The 25,559-nt window shown below is 40.4% G+C and overlaps 1 protein-coding gene across 1 annotated transcript in view; it reads right to left on the minus strand.

Annotated features, from left to right (window-relative positions):
* dlgap2a (discs, large (Drosophila) homolog-associated protein 2a) overlaps positions 1–25,559 on the minus strand; it is a 92,419-nt gene that overhangs the window by 53,453 nt on the left and 13,407 nt on the right. Inside the window, exons 2-3 of the mRNA XM_070445220.1 lie at positions 17,642–17,853; positions 2,697–2,765 (exon numbers count right to left, since the gene is read on the minus strand). Of these exons, the coding sequence (XP_070301321.1) occupies positions 2,697–2,765; positions 17,642–17,853 (281 nt within the window). The remainder of the gene's footprint in view (positions 1–2,696; positions 2,766–17,641; positions 17,854–25,559) is intronic.

A 25,559-nucleotide genomic window follows, 5' to 3' on the forward strand; every position in this document is an offset into this window, starting at 1 on the left:
CCGTCTCTCACAGTTGAAGTGTACCTATGATAAAAATGACAGACCTCTACATGCTTTGTAAGTAGGAAAACCTGCAAAATCGGCAGTGTATCAAATACTTGTTCTCCCCACTGTAAGTAACTCATTCATAGAATCTACCCTGTAAAGACCTTTATTATACACAGATTTAAAATAGCTATTGATAACAAATGTGTATTTTGTGGTTGTGGCCCAGAAACTCTTGACCATTTATTTTGGGACTCTTCTTATGTCAGAAGATTTTGGAGTGAGTTAGAAGATTTTATTTTAAAAGAAACAACTATTAATGTTAATCTGAGAGACTGATGTTATTTTTTATTTTTTTATTGTGATCCAAATGATATGGACCCTGATTTAACTTCATATGGACCCTGATTTAACTTCCATTGTTTGTTTGTTTATCTTTCATGGAAGATTCTTTGTCCATAAAATGAAGTGGGCAGAGAACAAACCCCTCTTCACATTATTTAAGATAGAATTTAACTACTTTTTTGAAATGATCAGTAAATGAAAAAACAAAAAGCAATACGCACCATAAAAGTATTTAACAAATAAAAAATGAATCTTGATATGTAATACCCCTGCCTGTTAGGTTTATGTACTCTTATTTGTATATATCTGTTTAAATTTTTTATTTTTAAAGACTTCTGAACAGTTAATCAAATGGCTAGCCGGACTATTTACATTGACCCTCTTTCTTATTTATTTATCTTAATTTATTTACACTGACTCCCTGGCACTGGCTCTATGCAGACCCACTAGACTCTACCCACACACTCATACACACTACACTGACACTCCAACACACACACACACACACACACACGCACGCATACACAGACACTTCATACGCTCACAAACACAAAACACACACATGCATATTGACGCCACACACACACACACTCACACATAGACACACTTTCACACTATTCACATATGCTGCTGCTAATCTGTTTATTATATATCCTGATTGCCTAGTCTATCAAATTTCAATCAATCAAATGTATTTATAAAGCCCTTCTTACATCAGCTGATGTCACAAAGTGCTGTACAGAAACCCAGCCTAAAACCCCAAACAGCAAGCAATGCAGGTGTAGAAGCACGGTGGCTAGGAAAAACTCCTAGTCACTTTTACCCCTACCTACATGTACATATAGTATTAACTATATTAACTCAATTACCTCAACTACCTCGTACCCCTGCACATTGACTCAGTACTGGTACTCCWTGTATATAGCCTCATTATTGTTACTATTTCCTTTTTATATCGCAAATATTTGTTTTACTTTTTAACTCTGCATTGTGGGGAATGGGCTCGTAAGTTAGCATTTCCAATGTAAAGCCTACACCTGTTGTATTCGGTGCATGTGACCAACCCAATTTGATTTGGACTATAACTGCTACCATTTTCTACCAAAACTGAAATGGAAAATGCAGAGCGATAGAGGGAGGAAGAACAGGTAGAATACAACCTAATGTTAATGTCAGATAGGGATAAGTAAGCTGTTTTCAGCCTTTGTGTAGAAACAAAAATAGGCATTTTTCAGTATGACCAATGCTAGTGTGATTTAAACCCTGCTACTCCATCAAGAATTGTCAGAGATGGACCTCATGCATTTACACTGCATTCATAGACTATATCAGTCATTCATACACAGTATAGAAAGTTCTCCTTGGTTCAGATTACATCCAGAGATGAACCTAGGAAAGAAGGGAATTCAGATTCAGAGGCTCAGTGAAACGAACTAATATACTATCAAAAACAGAGATTAGTCAAGGTCATCTACCACTGTGATGATGTTCAATATCAGTTAAAGACAAAACCAACTCAGTATACATACAGTAAGAGGTAAGTTAGACAGAGCCTGTATTGTGTGGAACGGTGCTGTATGGCTAGAGAAATAGGAGATTGATTGGCCTGGCTGACCTCTCATTGACTAGCAGTGAGTGTTTGCTGTATGAGGTGTCTATACGGCTGACCTCTCATTGACTAACAGTGAGTGTTTGCTGTATGAGATGTCTATACGGCTGACCTCTCATTGACTAACAGTGAGTGTTTGCTGTACGAGGTGTCTATACGGCTGACCTCTCATTGACTAACAGTGAGTGGTTTGCTGTATGAGGTGTCTATACGGCTACCTCTCATTGACTAACAGTGAGTGTTTCTGTATGAGGTGTCTATACGGCTGACCTCTCATTGACTAACAGTGAGTGTTTGCTGTACGAGGTGTCTATACGGCTGACCTCTCATTGACTACAGTGAGTGTTTGCTGTATGAGGTGTCTATACGGGCTGACCTCTCATTGACTAAACAGTGAGTCGTTGCTGTATGAGTATGTCTATTACGGCTGACCTCTCATTGACTAACAGTGAGTGTTTGCCTGTATGAGGTGTCTATACGGCTGACCTCATCATTGATAACAGTTTGAGTGTTTGGCTGTATGGGTGTCTATACGGCTGACCTCTCATTGACTAACAGTGAGTGTTTGCTGTACGAGGTGTCTATACGGCTGACCTCTCATTGACTAGTAGTGAGTGTTTGCTGTATGAGGTTTCATATTGAGTCAGTCAGCAATGCTCAGAGCCAGCTGGCTCTTCAGCCTGACCACTGCAACATGCAGCACCAGAGAGAGAGAGAGAGAGAGAGGAGGGAGGGAGAACAACGTGCTTGTATTCACCTTAAGTCTGCAGCAAAATTGGTGATGTAGTTACACACGTCACTGTTCATTTTATTCACCCGGTAAGAGCTGTGGGTGGAGAGAAGAAACTGTGTTACTAGGCCCATTGCTGGAGGGAGTCAATGGATGCGGGTGTGACTGAGATCACGGCACAACATCAACGGTTTCAGATAGATTTTTGTGGGGACATCAAACGTTTGCATGAGATGCCAAAGTGCTGCAAACATTAGGGTGATACAAATACACGTTTATGGACAGGATGACCACAGCAACTAATGGTATTAATGGTCATGTGGAAGATGCTAGAGTTGTAGACTGACAGACAGGGGTGCTTAAAGGCAGACAGTATTACCTCATGTACAGTAATTGACCGATAATGACACAGATGAGGCCTTTTAGTATTGATGAACATTAGGTATACAGACAGTTGTACAATAAATTTAAAAAAAATCAGTCTAAACTGCACTTAAGAAGATCATCAGCAATAATACGTAGGCCTATCGGCAACGGCTCATTTACCCATGAAGTCTTGAATAAATAAGTCATTTCTAATGGCAATTTAGTTGTGCGTAAATGAGCAAACTGAGGATTAAAATACAACTAAAAGTTGTATCCATGAACATTGAAAGCAGCTCCAGCTTTAAGCTGACAACATCAGATGAAAGTGCAGCACATTGACTGACTGAGGGACATCATGTGCATCGCTATATCCATCATCTCTACGCCGTAGAGATGTCTATTATAGTCGATAGAGCTGAGGCAAGCTGTTTCACAAAAAGACAACCCTTTATCATTTTTTACCCCAGCACATTTGCCTTTAATGTCTCCAACTGTTGCTAATGCACTTCCCATTGTTTCCCAATATGAAACTACTGTATAGCACGATGTGAATCTCTGCCTCCCTCTCTCTCTCTCTGTCTGTCTGCATTTCATGCTGGTTGTGAATTGGCCTGATGTACTCTTTGTGGTTAAACAAAGACACTGTGCCGAGACAAAGTCATTGTACTGAGTTCTACCAACACGAAGAGAGAGGGAGAAGTCAAATGTAAGAGCACAAATGAGAGAGAAAATGCTGCAGGTAGGTGAATGTGAGTGATATATTATAGAATAATACACTGAGTTTACAAAACATTAAGAACACCTTCCTAATATTGAGCTGCACTCTCCCTTTTGCCCTCAGAACAGACTCAATTCGTCGGGGCATGGACTCTACAAGGTGTTGAAAGCGTTGCACAGGGATGCTGGCCCATGTTGACCCTAATGCTTCCCACAGTTGTGTCAAGTTAGCTGGCTGTAGTTTGGGTGGTGGACCATTCTTGTTACACACGGAAACTGTTGAGTGTGAAAAACCTAGCAGCTTGGCAGTTCTTGACACAAGTGTGCCCGGCACCTACTACCATACCCCGTTCAAAAGCACTTAAATCTTTTGTCTTTCCCATTCACCCTCTGAATGGCACATATACACAATCCATGTCTCAATTGTCTCGAGGCTTAAAAATCATTATTTAACCTGTCTACACTGATTTAAGTGGATTTAACAAGTGACATCCATAAGGGATCATAGCTTTCAACTGGATTCACCTGGTCAGTCTATGTCACGGAAAGAGCAGGTGTTCATAATGTTTTGTACACTCAGTGTGTAATAATAATATCATATACAGTTTATTAGGTATACCTATCTAGTACAGGGTCAGATCCCCCTTTGCCTCCAGAACAGCCTGAATTCTTCTGGGCATGGAAACGTTGCTTAATTGGTATAAAGGGATGTGTGTGCCTGGAAGACATTACCCACACCTTTACACCACTGCCACCAGCCTGAACCGTTGACACCAGGCAGGATGGGGCCATGGACTCATGCTGCTTACATCAAATCCTGACTCTGCCATCAGCATGATGCAACAGGATCCGGGGTTCGTCGGACCAGCCTATGTTTTTCCACTCCTCAATTGTCCAGTGTTGGTGATCTTGTGCCCACTGAAGCCGCTTCTTCTTGTTTTTAGCCCTTAGGAGTGGAACCTGGTGTGGTCGTCTGCTGCAATATACCCATAAATGACAAGGACCAACGAGATGCGTTCCGAGATGCCGATCTGCAAACCCCTGTTGTACTGCGCTGTTATTTGCCTGGTTGTGGCCCGCCTGTTAGGTTGCACAATTCTTGCCATTCTCCTTTGACCTCTCTCAAGATTGCCGCTGACTGGATGTTTTTTGTTTGTCACACCATTCTCGGTAAACCCTAGACACTGTTGAGCGTGAAAAGCCCAGGAGGCTGGCCGTTTCTGAGTTACTGAACCCGGTGTGCACTGGCTCCGACAATCATACCACGCTCAAAGTCGCTTAGGTCACTCGTTTTGCCCATTCTAACGTTCAATTGGACAGTAAGTGAATGCCTTGATGCCTGTATACCTGCTTTATATAGCTAGTCACGTTCACGTGACTATCTGTCTGTAGGAGCAAACCATTTTCGTGAATGGGGTGATGTACCTAATATGCCATTTAGCAGAGGCTTTTATTCAAAGTGACTTACAGTCATCAAATCAAATCAAATTGTATTGGTCACATACACATATTCAGCAGATGTTATTGCAGGTGTAGCAAAATGTTTGTGTTCCTAGGTCCAACAGTGCAGTAATATCTAACAATTCACAACAATACACACAAATCTAAAGTTAAAGAATGGATTTAAGAAATATATAAATGTTAGGACGAGCAATGTCAGAGTGGCATTGACTAAAATGCAGTAGAATAGAACACAGTACATACATATGAAATGAGTAAAGAAGTGTGTAAACATTATTAAAGTGACCAGTGATTCCATGTCTATGTTTATAGGGCAGGAGCCTCTAAGGTCCCGAGTTGAGTAACCGGGTGGTAGCCGTCTAGTGATGGCTATTTAACAGTCACCCTGAACAGATGAGGGTAATAGTCACAGGAATTAGGACTTCTGGGAAATGAGTGTGCTCTATAATAGGAAGGTGAGCAGATATAGGGCCGACAGCATCGCATACAACCACAACTAACAGAGAAGCTCAATGGAGAATAATCACATTGTCTGAATGTTTACTGTCAGTGGGACTGAAGATAATGAGCAGTGAAGTTTAGCCTCATCCATCATCCCAGAAAACAGGGGTCAGGAGACAGTAAGGAAATCAGCAAGTCAGAGGGACCTACAAATGTGCTTAAGCCCCATTATAAAGCCATTATAATCATCAATGTTTAATGATGATAAGGCTTCCCCGTCATCATGAGCATACAGTAGGAGATATAAATAAATAGCAGATACACAGCAAATTAAGCATTTGTCTGCTTCTGTGGCAGAATGATATTGTACACATACACTCTTAGAAAACAGGTGCCATCTAGAACCTAAAAGGGTTCTTTGGCTATCCCCATAGATACGGTAAAGAACTAAATCGAACTTGACCAAAACAATGTAATTGCCATGAAAACGCGTGGGTAAAAGGGCCGTGGGGGAAAGATCCCGAGTCTCCTATTGCTCCCCAGCTAAATTTGCCTACATTTAGGCTATTATTCATATTATGTGTATTTAAAGTATAATGCTTGTATGGATGTCAACCCCAACACATGTTCATGTCATCATTACCAATCAACTGCATTACAGTTAAAAACGACTTTGACTAACATCAACGATTTCTGTATGCTAGCTATGCTAACCAGCTTATACGAATGGGAGTTAGCATTTCGTAGTCGCTTCATCTTAACCTGAAAAGGGAAAACAGACAAATATATCAAAAATGGACTTAAGTAAGCACATTGTGGGCCTGTTACAATACATAAATCATGACGTATTTGACGAATATCCACTTTGTTAGCTGAATAACCCTTTAGGAACCCTTTTTTCTAAGAGTGTACCATATTGGTTAGTCAGCTTGCCTCCATTTCAGGCTTCAAGGTTGAGGACAGTTACTGTTGTGCAATGACTGTACCATTATAGACAACAAGGACTGTACCATTATAGAAAACAAAGACTTAAACTATGAGTGAAAGTACCACAAAGATCCAAGCACGAGGCCTACTTACACAAAGTCAAAGTATTGTGGGAACAGCTCAGCAAACAAAGAAGCAGTTTATGCAGCATGTGTCTAAAACAGCAACTAATCAATGGAATGGGATTCCTCTCCGACCTTGAGATGTGAGCAACAAGCGTTCATATGATACGCAATCACAATCTGAATGAATAATTTATTGCCTTATGCCACATCAGGAGTTTTATTCATTACGGCTGCTACTCAAGAGGCCAATCATAATTTGAAGGGTAAAAAAGTTATATTAAAACCTGCCCAAAATAGCTGGGATTGATTGGCTTGGTTTTTGTAGATCTTGCCCCCACATTCTTGATGAGAAGGCAGCCATTAGAGAAAGTGTGCTTCTCTCCAATGATGGGGAGTGCTCCTCTGCTTCCCAATCAAATGCTACAGTGCTATCAGACGCTGTGTACCATGCCTGATTGACTCATTAACTTAATTATCCTGCTATGCAGTAATGCTTTAAATTGCCACATGCCATTCCAGTCCCATCATCATCATTAATACATCCATTAAACCAGTTTGGAAAGTCTCTCTTATTGCGGCTAGAAATCCAATATACAAATTCCATTCATCTTAGTCTACAGTCTATTGGTCGGGACCCCAAGGGATCTTTGGGGGGTGTAAATGATTATTAATTAAGATGATTGTCTACGTCAGTCTCCTCTTGTGGCGGGGCGTTTCGGCTGAACGGGCCTAGAGACAGGCTTGGTGACGGTAATGTAGTCTTTATTGTTGAGAGTGAACAGAGAGTCACCCTGTCAGCCATGAGAGGGAGGTGACACAACGCAAAGGCTGTTCTCACTTTAACACCATTAGCTCCAGGAACCTCTGCCATCAAATTTACACCCGCTGCAACCCCGCAGGAGAGGAAATTGCTTCAAGTGGAAACAGAAATCCAACCTTGCACACACACACCACACCTCAAATCCAATCCAAATCAGTGCAAACAAGCAGTGAGCCATGATATTATGAAAGCGTTATACTCATACCAGCAGCACCACTCCTGCATGGAGCCCCATACTGCAGCAACATCTGGACAATTCTTTAAGCTAAGGTCTAAAACAATTAAGTTATATAAACTGTTTTGCGTTCATGATTACTCAAATTTAACGTGTGAGATTAATAGGGAAATGAGTAGGGCCAGGAATTTTACTGAAAACGTCATCTTGTAAGGAAAAACTCTGGGCCCCAAGGTCAGACAAAACTCTGGCTGGCCCTAGAGGTGAAGCTCAAACTGCAATAGCTGCAATAGGAGCAACAGACAGGCAATACTGGAGCAGTCCTGAGGTGTCACAACACAAGAAGACAAATGACCAGACAGGGAGAATAGCATTCAGTCCATTGAGTCATAAATGTTAAAGCCACCACAGCAGGCATTCAGCCTGGGATGAACTTGGTAGCCCAACACTGAAACCCTGAAACCCGGAGGGAGACCAACACTGTCTACAGTGAATACACGAGCAACCTCATCAACTGTATCCATACTTGTGTCATTGTCGATGGACTCTGAGGCGGGCTGTGTAGCCAGGAAACATAAAAGGATCCATAAAGGGCAATGGTGTGTGCATGCGTGCTTGTGTGTGTCCTATCTCACTGACGTGTATTCACACATTGATTTCACACATCAATGACCTATACACCAACAGAGGCCTTTTAAAACGTACACATTTTATTTCAACTTCTTAGACAAAATAATAATAAGAATTTGTACTATTTTACAAACCCACTCACCCATCCACATTTGGGGGACTAAACCATTTTTTGTTGTTGCAAGTTTTTTTTATTTTTTGGGGTTATCAGTAAAATATTGTGACCTCCCACTTTTTTTGCAATCAATCCTTCTTGTGTATAATAGTGTTTGACAGTTATTTTTGAAAGAATCGAATACTCATATATTTTTTTGAAAATAAAAACCTTCCCCAGCGCAATCAAGAGATTGTATACCGTGTTGCATCTGTCCCTTAAGTCACCCCGATATAACTGTTTGTGGAAAATAACACAATTGTGTAAAACAGGGAGTAACCGCTCTTGTACTTTTGCCCAAAAGTTAGCAGCTATGGAGCAATACCAGAAAATATGTAACGAATCCTCCACTTCCACACAACAAAAATAGGACAAAGGGGATTCTTCTATGCTCCATATTTGTAACATCTTGTTAGTAGCCAGAAACGTGTACAATATCTTMAACTGAAACATTCAGATGGTGAGTCTAATGCAGTTTTAAAAATCAATTTATAAATMATTTCCAAGGGATGGAAGTATCAAACTGCTCTTCCCAGTAAGAGTGGAATTTGTGTGGGATGGCAACCAATTTGTTATTTTCCAAATGAAAATGAAAATGTCTTTATTGATTTTATCTCTAGTTAACCACCTGTGAAATGTAATATGAGGTAGACAAACAAACAGTTTCTCTTTTCTTTCCCTTAACTTTTTCATCCATTCTGTAGGAATTTCTGCCAGTAACTGATTGTAATTATGATTTATACATACTGTATGTTCCCATATATTGTGCACAGTGTTTCAAATTAAATTAAATTCCCATTACTATCAATGATATCATTTAAAAATAAGATCCCCTTTTCCCAGAAACACATTCCCAAACATTGTATTTTATTTATCAGGATATTTGAATTCAACCATATGACTTGGATCAGAATTTCTGTTATTTCCGATGAGGGATAATATTGAAAATGCAACCAAGCTGTTATTGATTATTTGAAGAATGGGGATATGTCCATTAAGAAATCCTGCAGGAACCAAGCAAGGTGCAAAAACTTGATTTATATAAAATTATTATTTTTTAAATAGAAAAGCGGGTTTGTCTTATCTACGATATTACATGAGATCCCATTCATATTTACATATAGTTCTAGAGATTGATTTAAGGCTTCAATATTCTTTAAATGTGGGGTGGCCAGTAGCCTAGTGGTTAGAGCATTGGACCTGTAACCGAAAGGTTGCAAGATCAAATCCCTGAGCTGACAAAGTAAAAATCTGTCATTCTACGCCTGAACTGAAGGCAGCTAACCCACTGTTCCTAGGCCGTCATTGAAAATAAGAATTTGTTCTTAACTGACCTAAAACTTAGACTTAAATAAAGGTTTAAAAAATGTAGCCCTCCATTGTCATACATTATAGATATACAGTGTATATCTGTTTCACCTTTTCTGGTTTACCATTCCATTAAAATCAGAAAAATGTTGGCTTCAAACTGCTTAAAGAAAACCTTATCTGGGGATGGAAGTGACAGGAAGAGATACTGTAGATGAACTGAGAGACAATTAAGGTGTTTATTAATGTCACTCTGCCAAATAAAGACAAAGATTTACCTTTCCACAGCAATAGTATTTTGTCAATCTTGGCAAGTTTCAAATCAAAGTTCTCCTTTACAGGATCCTTCATTCTTTCTCGAATGTGGATGCCAAGCATCCAAGTATTGCTCTTAATTGTATGCATCAACGCAAAATATAGTTGGACTTTCTTAAGAAAAACACTCTCAAAATGGTGCATTTCTTATAATTTGTTTTCAGATCTGATAGTTTGAAAAGTAATTCAAATCTCCAACAAGAGCATCTAGTGATGATTGTTGCAGCTGAGAGGCAAATGTTGTATCATGCTTTCAAGACCACTGATACTCAGACCTACTATATTGGAATTATTCCTGATTTTGATGGCCAGCATCTTGATAGCCAATAAGAATAAATAAGGTGAAACTGGATCCCCTTGTCTGACCCCTCTGAATAGCTCAACGTTTTTAGATAAATACCCATTATTCACTGCTTTACTCACCGGTTTCTGCTATAAGACTCTAAACCATTGAATAAACGACTTACCAAAATGTAAATACTGATGGCATCTATAAATTAAATCCCTTTTATCTTACCAAAAGCCTTCTCTAAATCTGCAATAAACACCAAACTAACAAATATTGTCACCAATGTAACGACCAGTCATGTTTTGTGCCCCACATTTTTTGCCCCCAAAATTTTTATAACATAAATATGTATATATATATTTATTTATTTTATTGGGGGAGCTTGCCTGTTTTGCATGTTATTTTGGCATTAAAACATGTCACAAATCAGTTTGCAAACAATGTCAAATATATATATATCATTGAGTTAATAAAGCCGCATACAAATAGGCAGCCCCAAAATGCAGGTGTTTCAGCCAAGCTCAGTGCTTTCTGTGGTGGTGTGGCAGGCCAGCAGAAAATAGGAACATTGCACCGTTATTGGCTCAGCATTGCACCGTGATTGGCTCAGTGTTCTGTCACTCATGGGGACACTATGTCACCTGCATTTAGTAAGGGAAGACAATCAAGAATGTGAGCCCTATGGGCCCAACCATAGACTTAGATTAGAAGTGCCCATTTAAGAAGGCTCAAGGTCATTGGCCACAGATACATTTATGTCAAATCACGTTATATCTACAGTAGCTTTGATTGGACTTTCAAAATCTTAGCTAGCAGTCATCATAAATCAAGTAGACGATCTACTGGCAAATCCTTTTTAATCCTTGTTATATGAAGAGAAATACTGAAGGTAAATTATATATAAAACGTATTGGTGTTCATCGGCCATTGGACATAAACATTACACAACAAGTTGGAAATCGCTAATTCAATAACGAGTTGTTTGGACGTAATCGGTGACAGTGGCTAACCGCAAGCATTGCAACTGGGAAGTCAGACTGGGAAAATATGTTTTGAATGGTCATCCAACTCGGAATTGTAGATCTTTCTCTTCATTTGATGACAAAATTTGGCTACGAAGGACCACCACGCACAACAAGGTGAGTCCAAAAATATGCTGCTGCATAAATTATGTAATATGCCAGGGAGATATGGTCAGCCATATCAGCTATATTTTTTTTAAAAAGGCAGTAATATGGCTGAATGAATTGTTTCGCTGCCAGACAAGGCTCCGCTGATAGCCAGGTGTAGTGGTGGTAAGGTTTCACTCCATAGTGCTGGAAAGAAAGCTTTGCTATTGGAACAGCTGTATGTAGGCCCTAACAGTTTGTGGGCACCACTTGTCGCCGTTATAGTGCAATGAATGTATTGTTTAGTGTTGTGTTGTGGCTTTACTTGCATGTATCAAAACGTGTTTTGTTAGTTTGCCCCACCAAGATTTACATGCTAACATCACCACTGGTAACGACCTTCAATACATTTCGATAGCTCACTTTGAATAATTTTGCTTCTTACTTTCTTCATTCTAAGTGCAAAACATTTTTATAGAATATGGGTGTCACAGCACAATAAAATGAGGCATCCCCAGTTGTTGGGCTTTTATATTGGCAATTTGCCTCCTGCTTAAATAGTAATGTAATCAGTCCCTCTCTTTGGCTTGTTGATAGTTCCTCCTGTTCAAATGAAACATTTAAGCAGGTGAGAAAATGCTATTTGATTTCTGTAAAATAAGACCATGTACAACACAATTGGTATACCGTCAAAGCCATGAGATTTACCAGTTTGGAAAGAGTTAATTGGCATTACTTGTTAATCGTCATTAATCAAACCCTCACATGATGCTTTCTGTATTTCTGTTTACTGATTTCCATAGTCTTCAGGAAAGGATATAATAATTAATAGATTGGATTCATAGTGCACTTTTCTACCAACTGAGGCACTCAAATCATTTGACATTGTAAGGGGGAAACCACCTGGGTGATGCACGGCGACCATTTTTGTGCCAGAACGCTCACCACACATCAGCTGGAGAGGTAAGGAGTGATATATGCCAATTACGGATGATTAGGTGGCATGGGGCCAGGTTTGAAATGTAGCCATGACACTGGGGTTAACACCCCTACTCTTACAATAAGTGCCATTCAATTTTTTATGTCCACAGAGTCAGGACACCCGTTTAACATCCCATCAGACACCCTACGCAGGGCAATGTCCCCTTCACTGGCATCTCCTTAGACCAGAGGGAAGAGTGCCCCCCACTGGCCCTCTAACACAATTTCCAACAAAATATGGTTTCCCATCCAGGACCAACACTGCTTAGCTTCAGAAGCAAGTCAGCAATGATATGCTGAGTGGTAATGCTTCAGTCAAGTTTGGATAACGAGGTTAACTGAACCTTAAAACAAAAAAATATATTGATATATTGGACTTGCTTCTGTAATAGTTGGTGGGGTGATAATAAATTATGCCCTTCTGAGGAAAAAAGTTTTGTGACAGTTTTGTGATGTTGATTCCTTTGGTTCAACCTAAGAAAAAACACTGTACCCTTTTCAAGCTGCCCTTGATCTGTTAATAATACCATTAACCCTTTCTGCATGAAGCCTCTCAAGCTCAAAATAAAATAAAATAAAATGTTCTTGGTCCCATACACATGTTTAGCAGATGTTATTGCGGGTGTAGCGAAATGCTTGTGTTCCTAGCTCCAACAGTAAAGTAGTATCTATCAATTCACAACAATAGACAAATCTAAAAGTAAAAGAAAGGAATTAGAAATACATAAATATAAATATTACGATGAGCAATGTCGGAGTGGCATTGACTAAATACAATAGAATACAGTAATTAAATCAAATTTTCTTGGTCCCATACACATGTTTAGCAGATGTTATTGCGGGTGTAGCGAAATGCTTGTGCTTCTAGTTCCAACAGTGCAGTACTATCTAACAAGTAATCTAAAATTCACAACAACTACCTTATACACACAAATGTAAAGGGATGGATTAAGAATATGTACATATAAATATATGGATGAGCGATGGCCGTGCGGCATAGGCAGGATGCAATAGATGGTATGAAATACAGTATATACATATGAGATGAGTAATGTAAGATATGTAAACATGATTAAAGTGGCATTATTTAAAGTGACTAGTGATACCTTTATTAAATCCATTTATTAAAATGGCCACTGATTTGGGTCTGTATGTTGGCAGCAGCCTCTCTATGTTAGTGATGGCTGTTTAACAGTCTGATGGCCTTCAGATAGAAGCTGTTTTTCAGTCTCTCGGTCCCAGCTTTGATGCACCTGTACTGACCTCGCCTTCTGGGTGATAGCGGGGTGAACAGGCAGTGGCTCGGGTGGTTGTTGTCCTTGATGAACTTTTTGGCCTTCCTGTGACATCGGGTGCTATAGGTGTCCTAGAGGGCAGGTAGTTTGCCCCCGGTGATGCGTTGTGCAGACCGCAGTACCATATGGAGAGCCTTGCGGTTGAGGGCGGTGCAGTTGCCATACCAGGCGGTGACACAGCTCGACAGGATGCTCTCGATTGTGCATCTGTAAAAGTTTGAGTGTTTTCAGTGACAAGCCAAATTTCTTCAGCCTCCTGAAGTTGAGGAGGCGCTGTTGTGCCTTCTTCACCACGCTGTCTGTGTGGGTGGACCATTTCAGTTTGCCCGTGATGTGTACGCCGAGGAACTTTCCACCTTCTCCACTTCTGTCCGGTCGATTTGGATAGGGGGGTGCTCCCTCTGCTGTTTCCTGAAGTCCACGATCATCTCCTTTGTTTTGTTCACGTTGAGTGTGAGGTTATTTTCCTGACACCACACTCCGAGGGCCCTCACCTCCTCCCTGTAGGCCGTCTCGTCGTTGTTGGTAATCAAGCCTACCACTGTAGTGTCATCTGCAAACTTGATGATTGAGTTGGAGGCGTGCATGGCTACGCAGTCATGGGTGAACAGGGAGTACAGGAGGGGACTGAGCACGCACCCTTGTGGGGTCCCAGTGTTGAGGATCGGCGAAGTGGAGATGTTGTTTCCTACCTTCACCACCTGGGGGTGGCCCGTCAGAAAGTCAGTGTATACGTACATATGAGATGAGAAAAGAAGCATGTAAACATAATGTTGTCTACTCTTGATCAGAAGAAGCATTTCAATTGGAGGGTCTACTACTGTATCAGTTTGCTTATTCAAGTCATTCAACTCTTTAGTTAATACATTTTCCCTCCTAAGATATAGCTTTCCCCCATGATGACCCCTTGATTGAATTGCCTCTGAATACACATTTGAAAGTGTCCCAGACAACCTGAGGATCAGCTGATCCCACATTCTGTTTTTAAAACTGAAAATGTTTTATTTGTTATTTTAGCAGTGATTGATTGAGTTTCCAAATAACCCGGTCCTCTAGGATATTCTACTGTAGTTAGAGACAAATAAATAAGGGCCTGGTCAGAAAATAAATGGTCAGCAATGGTAGACTGTGATACGTTTGAGACCAGAGCGAAGGAGATAAGGAAGTAGTCGATGCGACTAGCTTGCCTATTTCCACGCCACGTGTATCTAGTCTGATCAGGGTTTCACCAAACATCTCCCAGGTCTAGAGAGGACATTAACTCAGAGATTGCAGAAAATGCTTTTGGATTAGAATAATGCAAACAAACCCCCGATATATCTAGATTTGTATTCTGCACAGTATTAAAATCACCAACAAGTATGAATAATAATCCATTGCAAAAAACACATTGGAGATGAAATATAATGAACTCCCCAGAGTGCTTGGTAACAGAGAGCCAACCACAGACTGACTGTGAGAAACACACTTGCATTTTATGTGTCATCATTGGCGGGGGTCAGGCTGACAGGATATTAAGGTATTGTGTACGCGACACTTGCTGTGGTGTCAGTATTTTCCAAGAAAAAGCCTTGCTGTGCCGTAATAGTAATTGACCAACCTGTGTTGAATGGTAATGAGTAGAGCTGCTGTAGCATGTCGGGGTTGGCGAGGAGAGAAACACACAACAACCATACATGACTGACATAGCAGGGGGCTGGATCAGGACCAACATAGAGCTGATAGTGCAGTACAGCAGGGACACCACGAGCAACGTAGAAATGAACAGAGATAGATAGCATCTCCATTACAAGAATTACAACAGTCACATTTGTATCAAACTGTACATGGAACTGTATGGCATCCAATAGGTTTCACACCTTATAAACAAACACCACCAAGGTGGCCCCGGGTCCACAAGGGGGCAACAGGGGGCTTAGCCCCCTCACTTGAAACTTGTGCCCCATCAGTTCTAGTTTTATGTCTCTATATAAAAATAGCAAAACGCCAATCTGTCCCTTCATAAGCACTCAATCAATGGTCTCTGAGATTCGGTATTTGAACTTTATGTTTATTATGGTATAGCGTGATATAAGCAGAATTCAATATAATTCTAATGCAAGAACCCCCCAAAATTGTGCCCCCCACTGATTTCAGCTGCTCCCTTATCCTGGGTCTGCACCAAGGTCATTTGTAAGTGAGAAAGAAATTGACATCATGTACCACAGCAATTTTTCTGTTAAATTAAAGGCTGTCAATCAAATGACTAATAATTATTTTCGGCATGCCAAAATAGCAGCAATAAAACATTCCCCATTCCAAAATGAAGACTGTACTAGCACAGAGCAGCCTGTTTTGAGAGTGCCAAGAATAGAGTTAATCTAATAGAGAGAGACCTGTACATTTAAAAGAGCCTAGCTCAGGCCAGTCATTGTGTTGTACTGGCTGATACAGCAGAATACAATAGGCAGAACAAAACATGAGTTTCTGAAAGTGCTGATCCGGGAGGAGGGTTTTACAATGGAAAATTAATAAAAATGGACTCTCCTGTTATTACTGTCTCCATATTCAGCCATGAACAAAGAGAGACGAGTGGCTTTGGAGGAGGAGTGAAAGTGACTGTGCTTGCTCTTGCAGACAGTGGCGCAACTACTTTAACAATCAAATCAGGGAACGATGGAATCGCCAAATACAATTTCATGTTTTTATGTCTGACGTAATGTTTAAATTCAAAACACAATAAAGATTAAACATAGTGGTGGATCAGAGAATAGAGATTTTCTCATACCTGCCCCTGAAATAATGAAGAACACCTTTTAATTAGAGACAAAATTCTAAAACCATTTAGACTGAAAGTCAATGGGAGATGTATTTTACACTGAGACCCACCTTGTAACTACCACATGATCTCATAAAAGGACCACATTTGTATTCCAACATAACTGCTACTGCTCTGTCACATACACTGACAAAGATATGAATGATATATGAGAGTGCCCCAGGGGTGAAGATGGTGAGGAAGTGAGGTAACAAGGAAATGGGTGAAACAATGGGCAAACAAAGCAGCCATTGACAAGGAAAATTAACACACCATACAAGGACCCGGAACAGTGGAAGTAAACAGAGGAAATAACTAGTGTGTCCCTTTAAACACTCTGTGGAATGAATTCAAGGCTCGAACCCACATTTGGTAATGATGAGACATTTCTAGGGAAATAACATCAGTGTAACATTTCTGTTTTAACATTTCTTCACTGACATTAATGTAAAGAAAGGTAGATGACTACAATATGCAGTTGTATAATCCAATAACAGCATTGCCTTCCAACAGAGTATGTAAAAAGGCAAACAACAGCATTCTTGCCCAACTTATTGAATCATCTATCTAGGATATGTCTTTGCTTGTGCTATTGTTTCTGTGTTAGAATTCTGCTGGCATCATCCTATTATTGGACAAGTATTGTAATCTAATTTCATGTTAATCTGCTGTATTTGTCATGCCATATTGCTAGGCATTAATGTTGTTGTTTCTGTGACTGTGTCTGCATCATGTCCCATCTAATCCTTTAAAAGCCCATTTCCTCTGCCACAAAGCAACACAACACTACACTAACGCAACACTAACACAAAACTACACTAACACAACACCGCAATAACATAATTCTCCTCTTTTAGTGTTCCACTCCAGAATTCATTCACTTTATTCCACAGCGCACACACTTAACAATGTTTTATAAACAATCACACGAAAACCTTTTTCTATAGAAATCAAATCAAATGTATTCATTCATTTGTACAAGGTCTAGAAGTTGCCCTTATTAACCACAGATCTAGGATCACATCTTTGGCATTGCATGCTGGGATACTTTACATGGCCTACCTCTGGGAGTCTAAGAGCGGTCTTTGCATGACAGACTTGACCAGGGAGTGTGGCCGGACCGTCTTCACGGGGGAGGTCTTGGGACTGGAGTCAGACTCTCCACTCTCCTCATCACCCATGGCTTTGACGTAACTGCTGCTCCTCATCCTCCGACAGGGGATCTCATCACCCTTACCTCCCCCTGGGTAACCACTCCACTCATCCTGAGGTACCTGGGGGAGGGAGATAGAGAGGGGGTTAGAGAGAAGGTTTCAAGTGGGGTCTCTATAGGGTGGGAAGTGGCACTAAAACCATGTACGAGTAGTAGTAAGATCGCAGAATATTTTGTAATGTTATTATAGTATGAGTACTAGAAATACACAGGTTTACCTCAATGTTTCTTCGGTCCCACTTGTGGTACCATGTATTTACGTACATCATAATTACTGTAAGTAGGTAGAGTTTATCTTTGAACTGTTACTATTGTTGCATAGACCTGAAAACGGTTAGCCAATATCTGTGTGGTATGTCAGTATAGATGTTGTTCCCTCAAGGTTGCCTGTGTACTCACAGAGGCTCTTGGCTCAGCCGTGGTTGTAAAACAGACTACACAGTGTGTTTTACAACCACGGCTGAGCCAAGAGCCTCGATCATGTTTATTGGTAAAATGAAGGTTGTGAGAGTGAGATTATAGAGGATCAAACAGAATAGGAGATTCATCCACAGCAACCGCCTTCCAACCACATCTCAGGCAAAGATAGTTAATGTACATTCCATGTAATATTCTGTTGTCATTCTCTCTCTACAGCTAGTAAGACATAGATAGCTGCATGGCATCATCCCCATTGGAAAGATGTTTGGTTTTCTGACTCAGACTTGTTCCCTTGACTGCAACCTGTTCCCAGATTGAGACTCAAAGCGAGGTATATGCAGCGTGATGATGCAGTGTTTACCCAAGGTTACAGTACACATCACAAGGCTCTTCAATATTGAGCAGCAGCATCAGAGATGTGGTGTCTACTGCTTACACAGTGTTACATGGTGTATGGTAAATAACAGGAGAGGTAACACTGTTTGACATTCCTGTCTGATTGATTACTTACTGATGCAAGACGTCTTTAAGTAGTACATAAACCCTGCAAGAGATCTGTTATAGTTCAGTTGGATAAAATAAAATAAAAAATACATAGTCATTGATGATGGGCGAGGTGCTGGCTAGCGGAGCAGAACACTTGAAAAAGAGCCGCACACTAGAAAGCTCAGATCATATAATAACAACGTTTCGACAGCCAAGCTGTCTTCATCAGTGTATAAAGTGAAACAAACATACAACTCTATGCACAAGGACAACTTTTAACAATTTCCACTGAAAATCTTACAAAAACACATTTACTTTAAGAAGAGTGCAGATGCAAAGTTTGGTAACAGAATGACAGTTTGTGCTGTCATTCTGGGTCATTCTGTTTCCAAAACATGATTCTGCAGTGATCTTCAAGTAAATGTTTTTTTAAAGTAGTCCTTGTGCATAAACTTGTATGGTATGTTTAACTTTGCAATCATTGGTTTTGTTTGATATACATTTTAAAGTGACAAATCTGAGTCTCAGTGTTATTGTTACCATGGAACTGCGCTGATCCAACTGTTCTGAAGATCCCTTCTGGAATTCAAAAGATCAACTGAAAATAATGAGCCTAACACAAAAGTATCATATTCTGGTATTGTGTTTGTAAAATAGAATTTGTTGAAAGGTTGTGGAAACTATTTGAAGCTGTTCAACAAACTTGCTCATTTAATTGAACTGGTAACATCGTGTTGTTCACAAACTCATTTAAATATCACAGGCTCGTTAAACAAACAAATGACCACATCACAGGCTCTCTCTCTCTCCCTCCCTCGCCTCCTCTGTCTCTCTCTCTCTCCCCCTCTGTCATTCTCTCTCTCTCTCTCTCTCTCTCTCTGTCTCTGTCTCGCTCTCTCAGTTTTGTGTTACTTAAAAAGTACAGCAGAGTTAAATTACCGAAACTACATCAGGAACTGAGTCAGGAACTAAGCCTCCACACTACAACCCAAATAACACACATATGCGGCGCACGCACACACACAACCACACACACACACACACACACACACACACACACACACACACACACACACACACCACACACACACCACACACACACACACACACAACACAACACACCACCAACAACACACCACACAACACACACACACACAGACACACAGACAGGGGGATTGCTGAAGATATATTAATGGTGTGTATGCTCGCGCGTGTCTGCATGTGTGTGCATGTCGCTGTACTTCAAATACAAAAATATTTCTTCCCTGTCACGGCACATTGAATCTCAACCTAAAGCCATCTCAAAATCACCCGACATACTTAACATTTTACATTTAATTTGCGCCACACAGGCTCACCATCCTTCAAGGGGCCTCAACGTCACTCAGAGTGAGAGAAAAAGCTACTCAAGGAGTCTGTCTCATCTAAAAGATATTCAGTACCAGAAAACTCTTTAGAGAACAGTCACCATATTAGATAGTCAGTCACTCAGTCACCATACATTTAGATACTCAGATCACTCAGTCACCATAATTAGATACTCAGTCACTCAGTCACCATACTAGATACTCAGTCACTCAGTCACCATATTAGAAACACAGTAACTCAGTCACCATATTAAGTACTCAGTACCCATATTAGATACTCAGTCACTCAGTCACCATATTATATACTCAGTCACGCAGTCACCATATTAGATACTCAGTACCAATTAGATACTCAGTCACTCAGTCACCATATTATATACTCAGTCCGCAGTCACCATATTAGATACTCAGTCACTCAGTCACCATATTAGATACTCAGTCACCATATTAGATACTCAGTCACTCAGTCACCATACTAGATACTCAGTCACTCAGTCACCATATTCGAACTCAGTCACACAGTCACCATATTAGACACTCAGTCACCATACTAGATACTCAGTCACCATATTAGACACTCAGTCACCATATTAGATACTCAGTCACTCATCACCAAAATTAGATACTCAGTCACCGAGCTCACCATATTAGATACCAGTCACTCAGCTCACTATATAGATACTCAGTCACCATATTAGATACTCAGTCACTCAGTCACCATATTAGATACTCAGTCACTCAATCACATACTAGAATACTCAGTCACCATATTAGATACTCAGTCACAAATCAGTCTACCAAGTTAGAACTCAAGTACTCAGTCCATATTAGATACTCAGTCACCATATTACAGATACTCAGTCACTCAGTCACCATATCTAGATGCTCATGTCACTCAGTCACCTATTAGATACTCAGTCACTCCAGTCACAGCATACTTAGTACTTCAGTCACTCAGTCACCAAATTAGCGATACTCAGTCACTCAGTCACCATATTAAGATACTTCAGTCACTCAGTCACCATACTAGATAGCTCAGTCACTCAGTCACCATATTAAGATACTCAGTCACTGAACAGTCTCACCATACTAGGATACTCAGATCACTCAGTCACCATATTAGTACTCAGTACCCATCATATTAGATACTCAGTCACTCAGTCACCATATTAGATACTCAGTCACTCAGTCACCATATTAGATAACTCAGTCAACTCAGTCACCATATTGATACTCAGTCACCATATATACTTCAGTCACTCAGTCACCATACTAGATACTCAGTCACCATACTAGATATCAATCATCATATAGACACTCAGTCACCACACCAATCTAATACTCAGATCAGCTATGTCACTATAAGATACTCAGTCACGTCAGTCACCATACTTAGATACTCAGTCACTCAGTCACCATATTCGATACTCAAGAACCACAGTCACCATATTAGACACTCAGTCACCATACTAGATACTCAGTCACCATAAACACTCAAGTCACCATATTAGATACAGTCACGTCAGTCACCATATTAATACTCAGTCCTCAGTTTACCATACTAGATACTCAGTCACCATATTAGATACTCAGTCACCAGTCACCATATAAGATACTAGTCACTCAGTCACACATACATAGATACTCAGTCACCAGATTACATACTCAGTCACCAATATTAGATATCAGTCACTCAGTCACACATATTAGATATAGTCACCATACTAGATATCAGTCACTCAGTCACCATATTAGATACCTTCAGTCACTCCAGTCACCATACTAGAATCAGTCACTTCAGTCACCATATTAGGTACTCAGTCACTCAGTCACCATATAGATACTCAGTCACTCAGTACACACATACTAGATACTCAGTCACCATAATTTAGATACTCCAAGTCACACCGATCACCATATTAATACTTCAAATCACCCATAGTATTATACTCAGTCACCATATTAGATACTACAGTCACTCAGTCCCATATTAGAGTACCATGTCAGTCACTCAGTCACCATATTTAGATATCTCAGTTCCATCTCAGTCACCATATTAGATACTCAGTCACTCAGTCACCAATTATATACTCCAGTCACTCAGTCACACATATTAGATACTCAGTCGAACTCAGTCACCAAGTACTAGATCATCATCACTCAGTCACCATATTAGATACTCAGTCACTCAGTCACCATACTAAGATACTCAGTCACTCAGTCACCATATTAGATACTCAGTAGCCATATTAGATACTCAGATCAGCTCAGTCACCATATAGATACTCAGTCAGCTCAGTACCATATAGTTACTCGTCACCAGTCACCATATTAGATACAGTACACCATATTAGACGATTCAGAGTCAACTCAGTCACCAGATACTAGATCATCACCATACTAGATACTCAATGCATCACTAGTAACCACTCAGTCACCAAATTTAGATACTCAGTCACTCAGTCACCATATGATACTCAGTCACGCTAGTCACCATACGTAGATAACTCAGATCACATCAGTCACCTATATTCGAGTCACATACAGTAAAGCACAGTCACACACTATTACAGATCACTTACACTATTAGATCACTCATTACATTAGATACGTCAAGTCACCGAGTATTAGTACTACTCAGTCGACCATATTAGATACTCAGTCACTCAGTCAAGCCATATATAGATACTCAGGCACTCAGTTCACATACTAGATACTCAGTCACCATGATTAGTAACGTCAGTCACCCAGTCACTTCATTAATAGATACTCATAGCCACATCAGTCGGACCAAATGACACTAGATCAGACTCAGTCTACCATAGAGGATACTCAGTCACTCAGTCACCATATTGATATGCTGCAGACTCCATATTAGATACTCAGTCACCATATTAGATACTCAGTCACTCAAGTCCACCTATTAGCAATACACTCAGTCACCATACATAGATACTCAGAGCACTCTAGTCAACCTACTCAAGAACTCAGTCACCTCATGTCCACCAAATTAGGATACGTCAGAATCACCTTCGGAGTCAACGCATTGAGCTTAAACATACTTCAGTCCACATACTATACATACTTCAGTCACTCAGTCACACATATTAGATACTCAGTCACTCAATCACACTACTAGGATACTCAGGTTTTCACGCAGTAACTAGATACCATCCGATTCATATTAGACACTCAGTCACCAAATATTAGATACTCAGTCACTCAGTCACCATATTAATACTCAAGTGCCACGCGGTCACCATTAATACTCAGTCACTCAGTCACTTATATTAGATACTCAGTCACCATATTAGACTATTTCAGTCACCATAATTACTCAGTCACTCCAGTCACCATACTAGATACTCAGTCACCATATTTGCAACTCACAGTACATCAGTCACCATATTAGACACTCAGTCACCATTACTAGATACTCAGTCACCATATTAGACACTCAGTCACCATATTAGATACTCAGTCACTCAGTCACCAAATAGATACTCAGTCACTCAGTTCACTCATCATTTAGATACTAGAATACTCAGTCCCATCACAGATACTCAGTCACCATATTAGATACTCAGTTCACTTCAGTCACCATATTAGATACTCAGTTCACCATATTAGATACCTCCGTCTAGTTACTCAGTCACCAGTCATATTAGATACTCAGTCCAACCATATTAGACACTTCCTAGTCACCAATTAGGACACTCTGTCACCATATTAGACACTCAGTCACTCCAGTCACCATTATTAGATACCTCGTCAACAAGTAAGTCTCTGGTCCTCCTTTCATTGTTTCGTCCATCATCTCCTCCTCAGGTTGGTCGAGTGTGGTTCTGCGTTAGTCATGTCTTCTTCAGGGTTGGTCTGGGTGTGTCTCGGTTATCATCATTCTCAGCGGTTTGTCCTGTCTGTCTTGGTTAGTAATCTACTGCCTCGGTATGGTAGTCTGTCTGTCTGGTTTAGTGATTCTTCCTCAGGTTGGCTCTGTTCTGTCTGGGTTCGTCATCTCTTCCTCAGGTTGGTCTGTCTTGTCTGGGTTAGTCATCTCTTCCTGCAGGGTTGGTCAGTGTTGGGTGTCTGGGTTAGAAGTGGTCCATCTCGTCGCTCAGGGTCTGTGTTATGTCTGGGTTAGTCATCTCTTCCTCAGGTTGGTCTGTCTGTCTGGGTTAGTCATCTCTTCCTCAGGTTGGTCAGTGTGGTTCTGGGTTAGTCATCGCTTCCTCAGGTTGGTCAGTGTATGTCTGGGTTAGTCATCTATTCCTCAGGTTGGTCAGTGTGTATCTGGGTTAGTCATCAGAACATCTACGAATTGCCTTTCATGGGTTATTCATAAAGGAAGACAATCTCAGTGATTGTTAAACGTTGTGTTGATGTCGCAGCTGAAACTAATGCAATATCCACCTGTAATTGTTATATCCTGTCATATTGTGCGTGCTTGGCACCATCCCAACCCACCAAAATATCTCTCGCCGTCATTCCTCTATCGTTCATTAAGTCATTAGAAAAGATGATGGTGCTCTTTGAGGAAAAGTGTGTCACTGCAATTTTCAACCAAAGCCAGCAGCATACTACCCTGCATCCCACTGCTGGCTTACTTCTGAAGCTAAGCAGGGTTGGTCCTGGTCGGTCCCTAGATGGGAGACCAGATGCTGCTGGAAGTGGTGTTGGAGGGCCAGTAGGAGGCACCCTTTCCTCTGGTCTAAAAAAATATCCCAGAGCAGTGATTGCTGTTGGGTGCTGTTTTTTTTAACACACGTTAAACGGGTGTCCTGGATAAATTCCCAATCTGGCTCTCATACCATCATGGTCACCTAATCATCCCCCCTCATCTCCTCTCCAACTATTCCCCAGGTTGTTGCTGTAAATGAGAATGAGTTCTCAGACAACTTACCATGTAAAATAAGGGTTAAAAAAACAATAATGGGTCTACACTAGGCCTTATTTGAATCTGGCATGTTAGTGCTAGGCTGGAACAAAATAATGCAAAACCAGTAGTCATTATAAATTATGTAAAACAATGTCAAATGATGAAATCCTGCATGTGAAGACTGCTCAAAGCAGTTGAAATGAATCTATTAATTTCTCTAGAAACAAAATTAGTCTATTATCAGTTTATTACAGTGACCTAATTATGAACTTCACACTGATTTCCTAATAAACATCAGTGGTGAGCCTTGACAGTAATGACACAGCTACACTGACTACATTCACAAACAACTTGAATAATTGATCAATCACACTTAATTAAAAGCAAACCACTGACTGTTGTGTATCAAACAGCATTAAACCGCATGTGCACTCTTCAGCTGAGTACCAATGATATGACAGTAGAGATCTGCCTGTAATTAACAGGGTTTGTGTGTTGGAAGTGAAGACCCGTGGGCCCATAACACTCTATGGTGGAAAATAATGATATTATTATTCCAGAGTAAAGGGCTTGATGCCATAATGATGGGACACAAATAAGCAACGTTGTTCTCAT

The sequence above is a fragment of the Salvelinus sp. IW2-2015 genome, linkage group LG9 (genome assembly GCF_002910315.2).
Source record: "Salvelinus sp. IW2-2015 linkage group LG9, ASM291031v2, whole genome shotgun sequence".
Lineage (NCBI taxonomy): Eukaryota > Metazoa > Chordata > Actinopteri > Salmoniformes > Salmonidae > Salvelinus > Salvelinus sp. IW2-2015.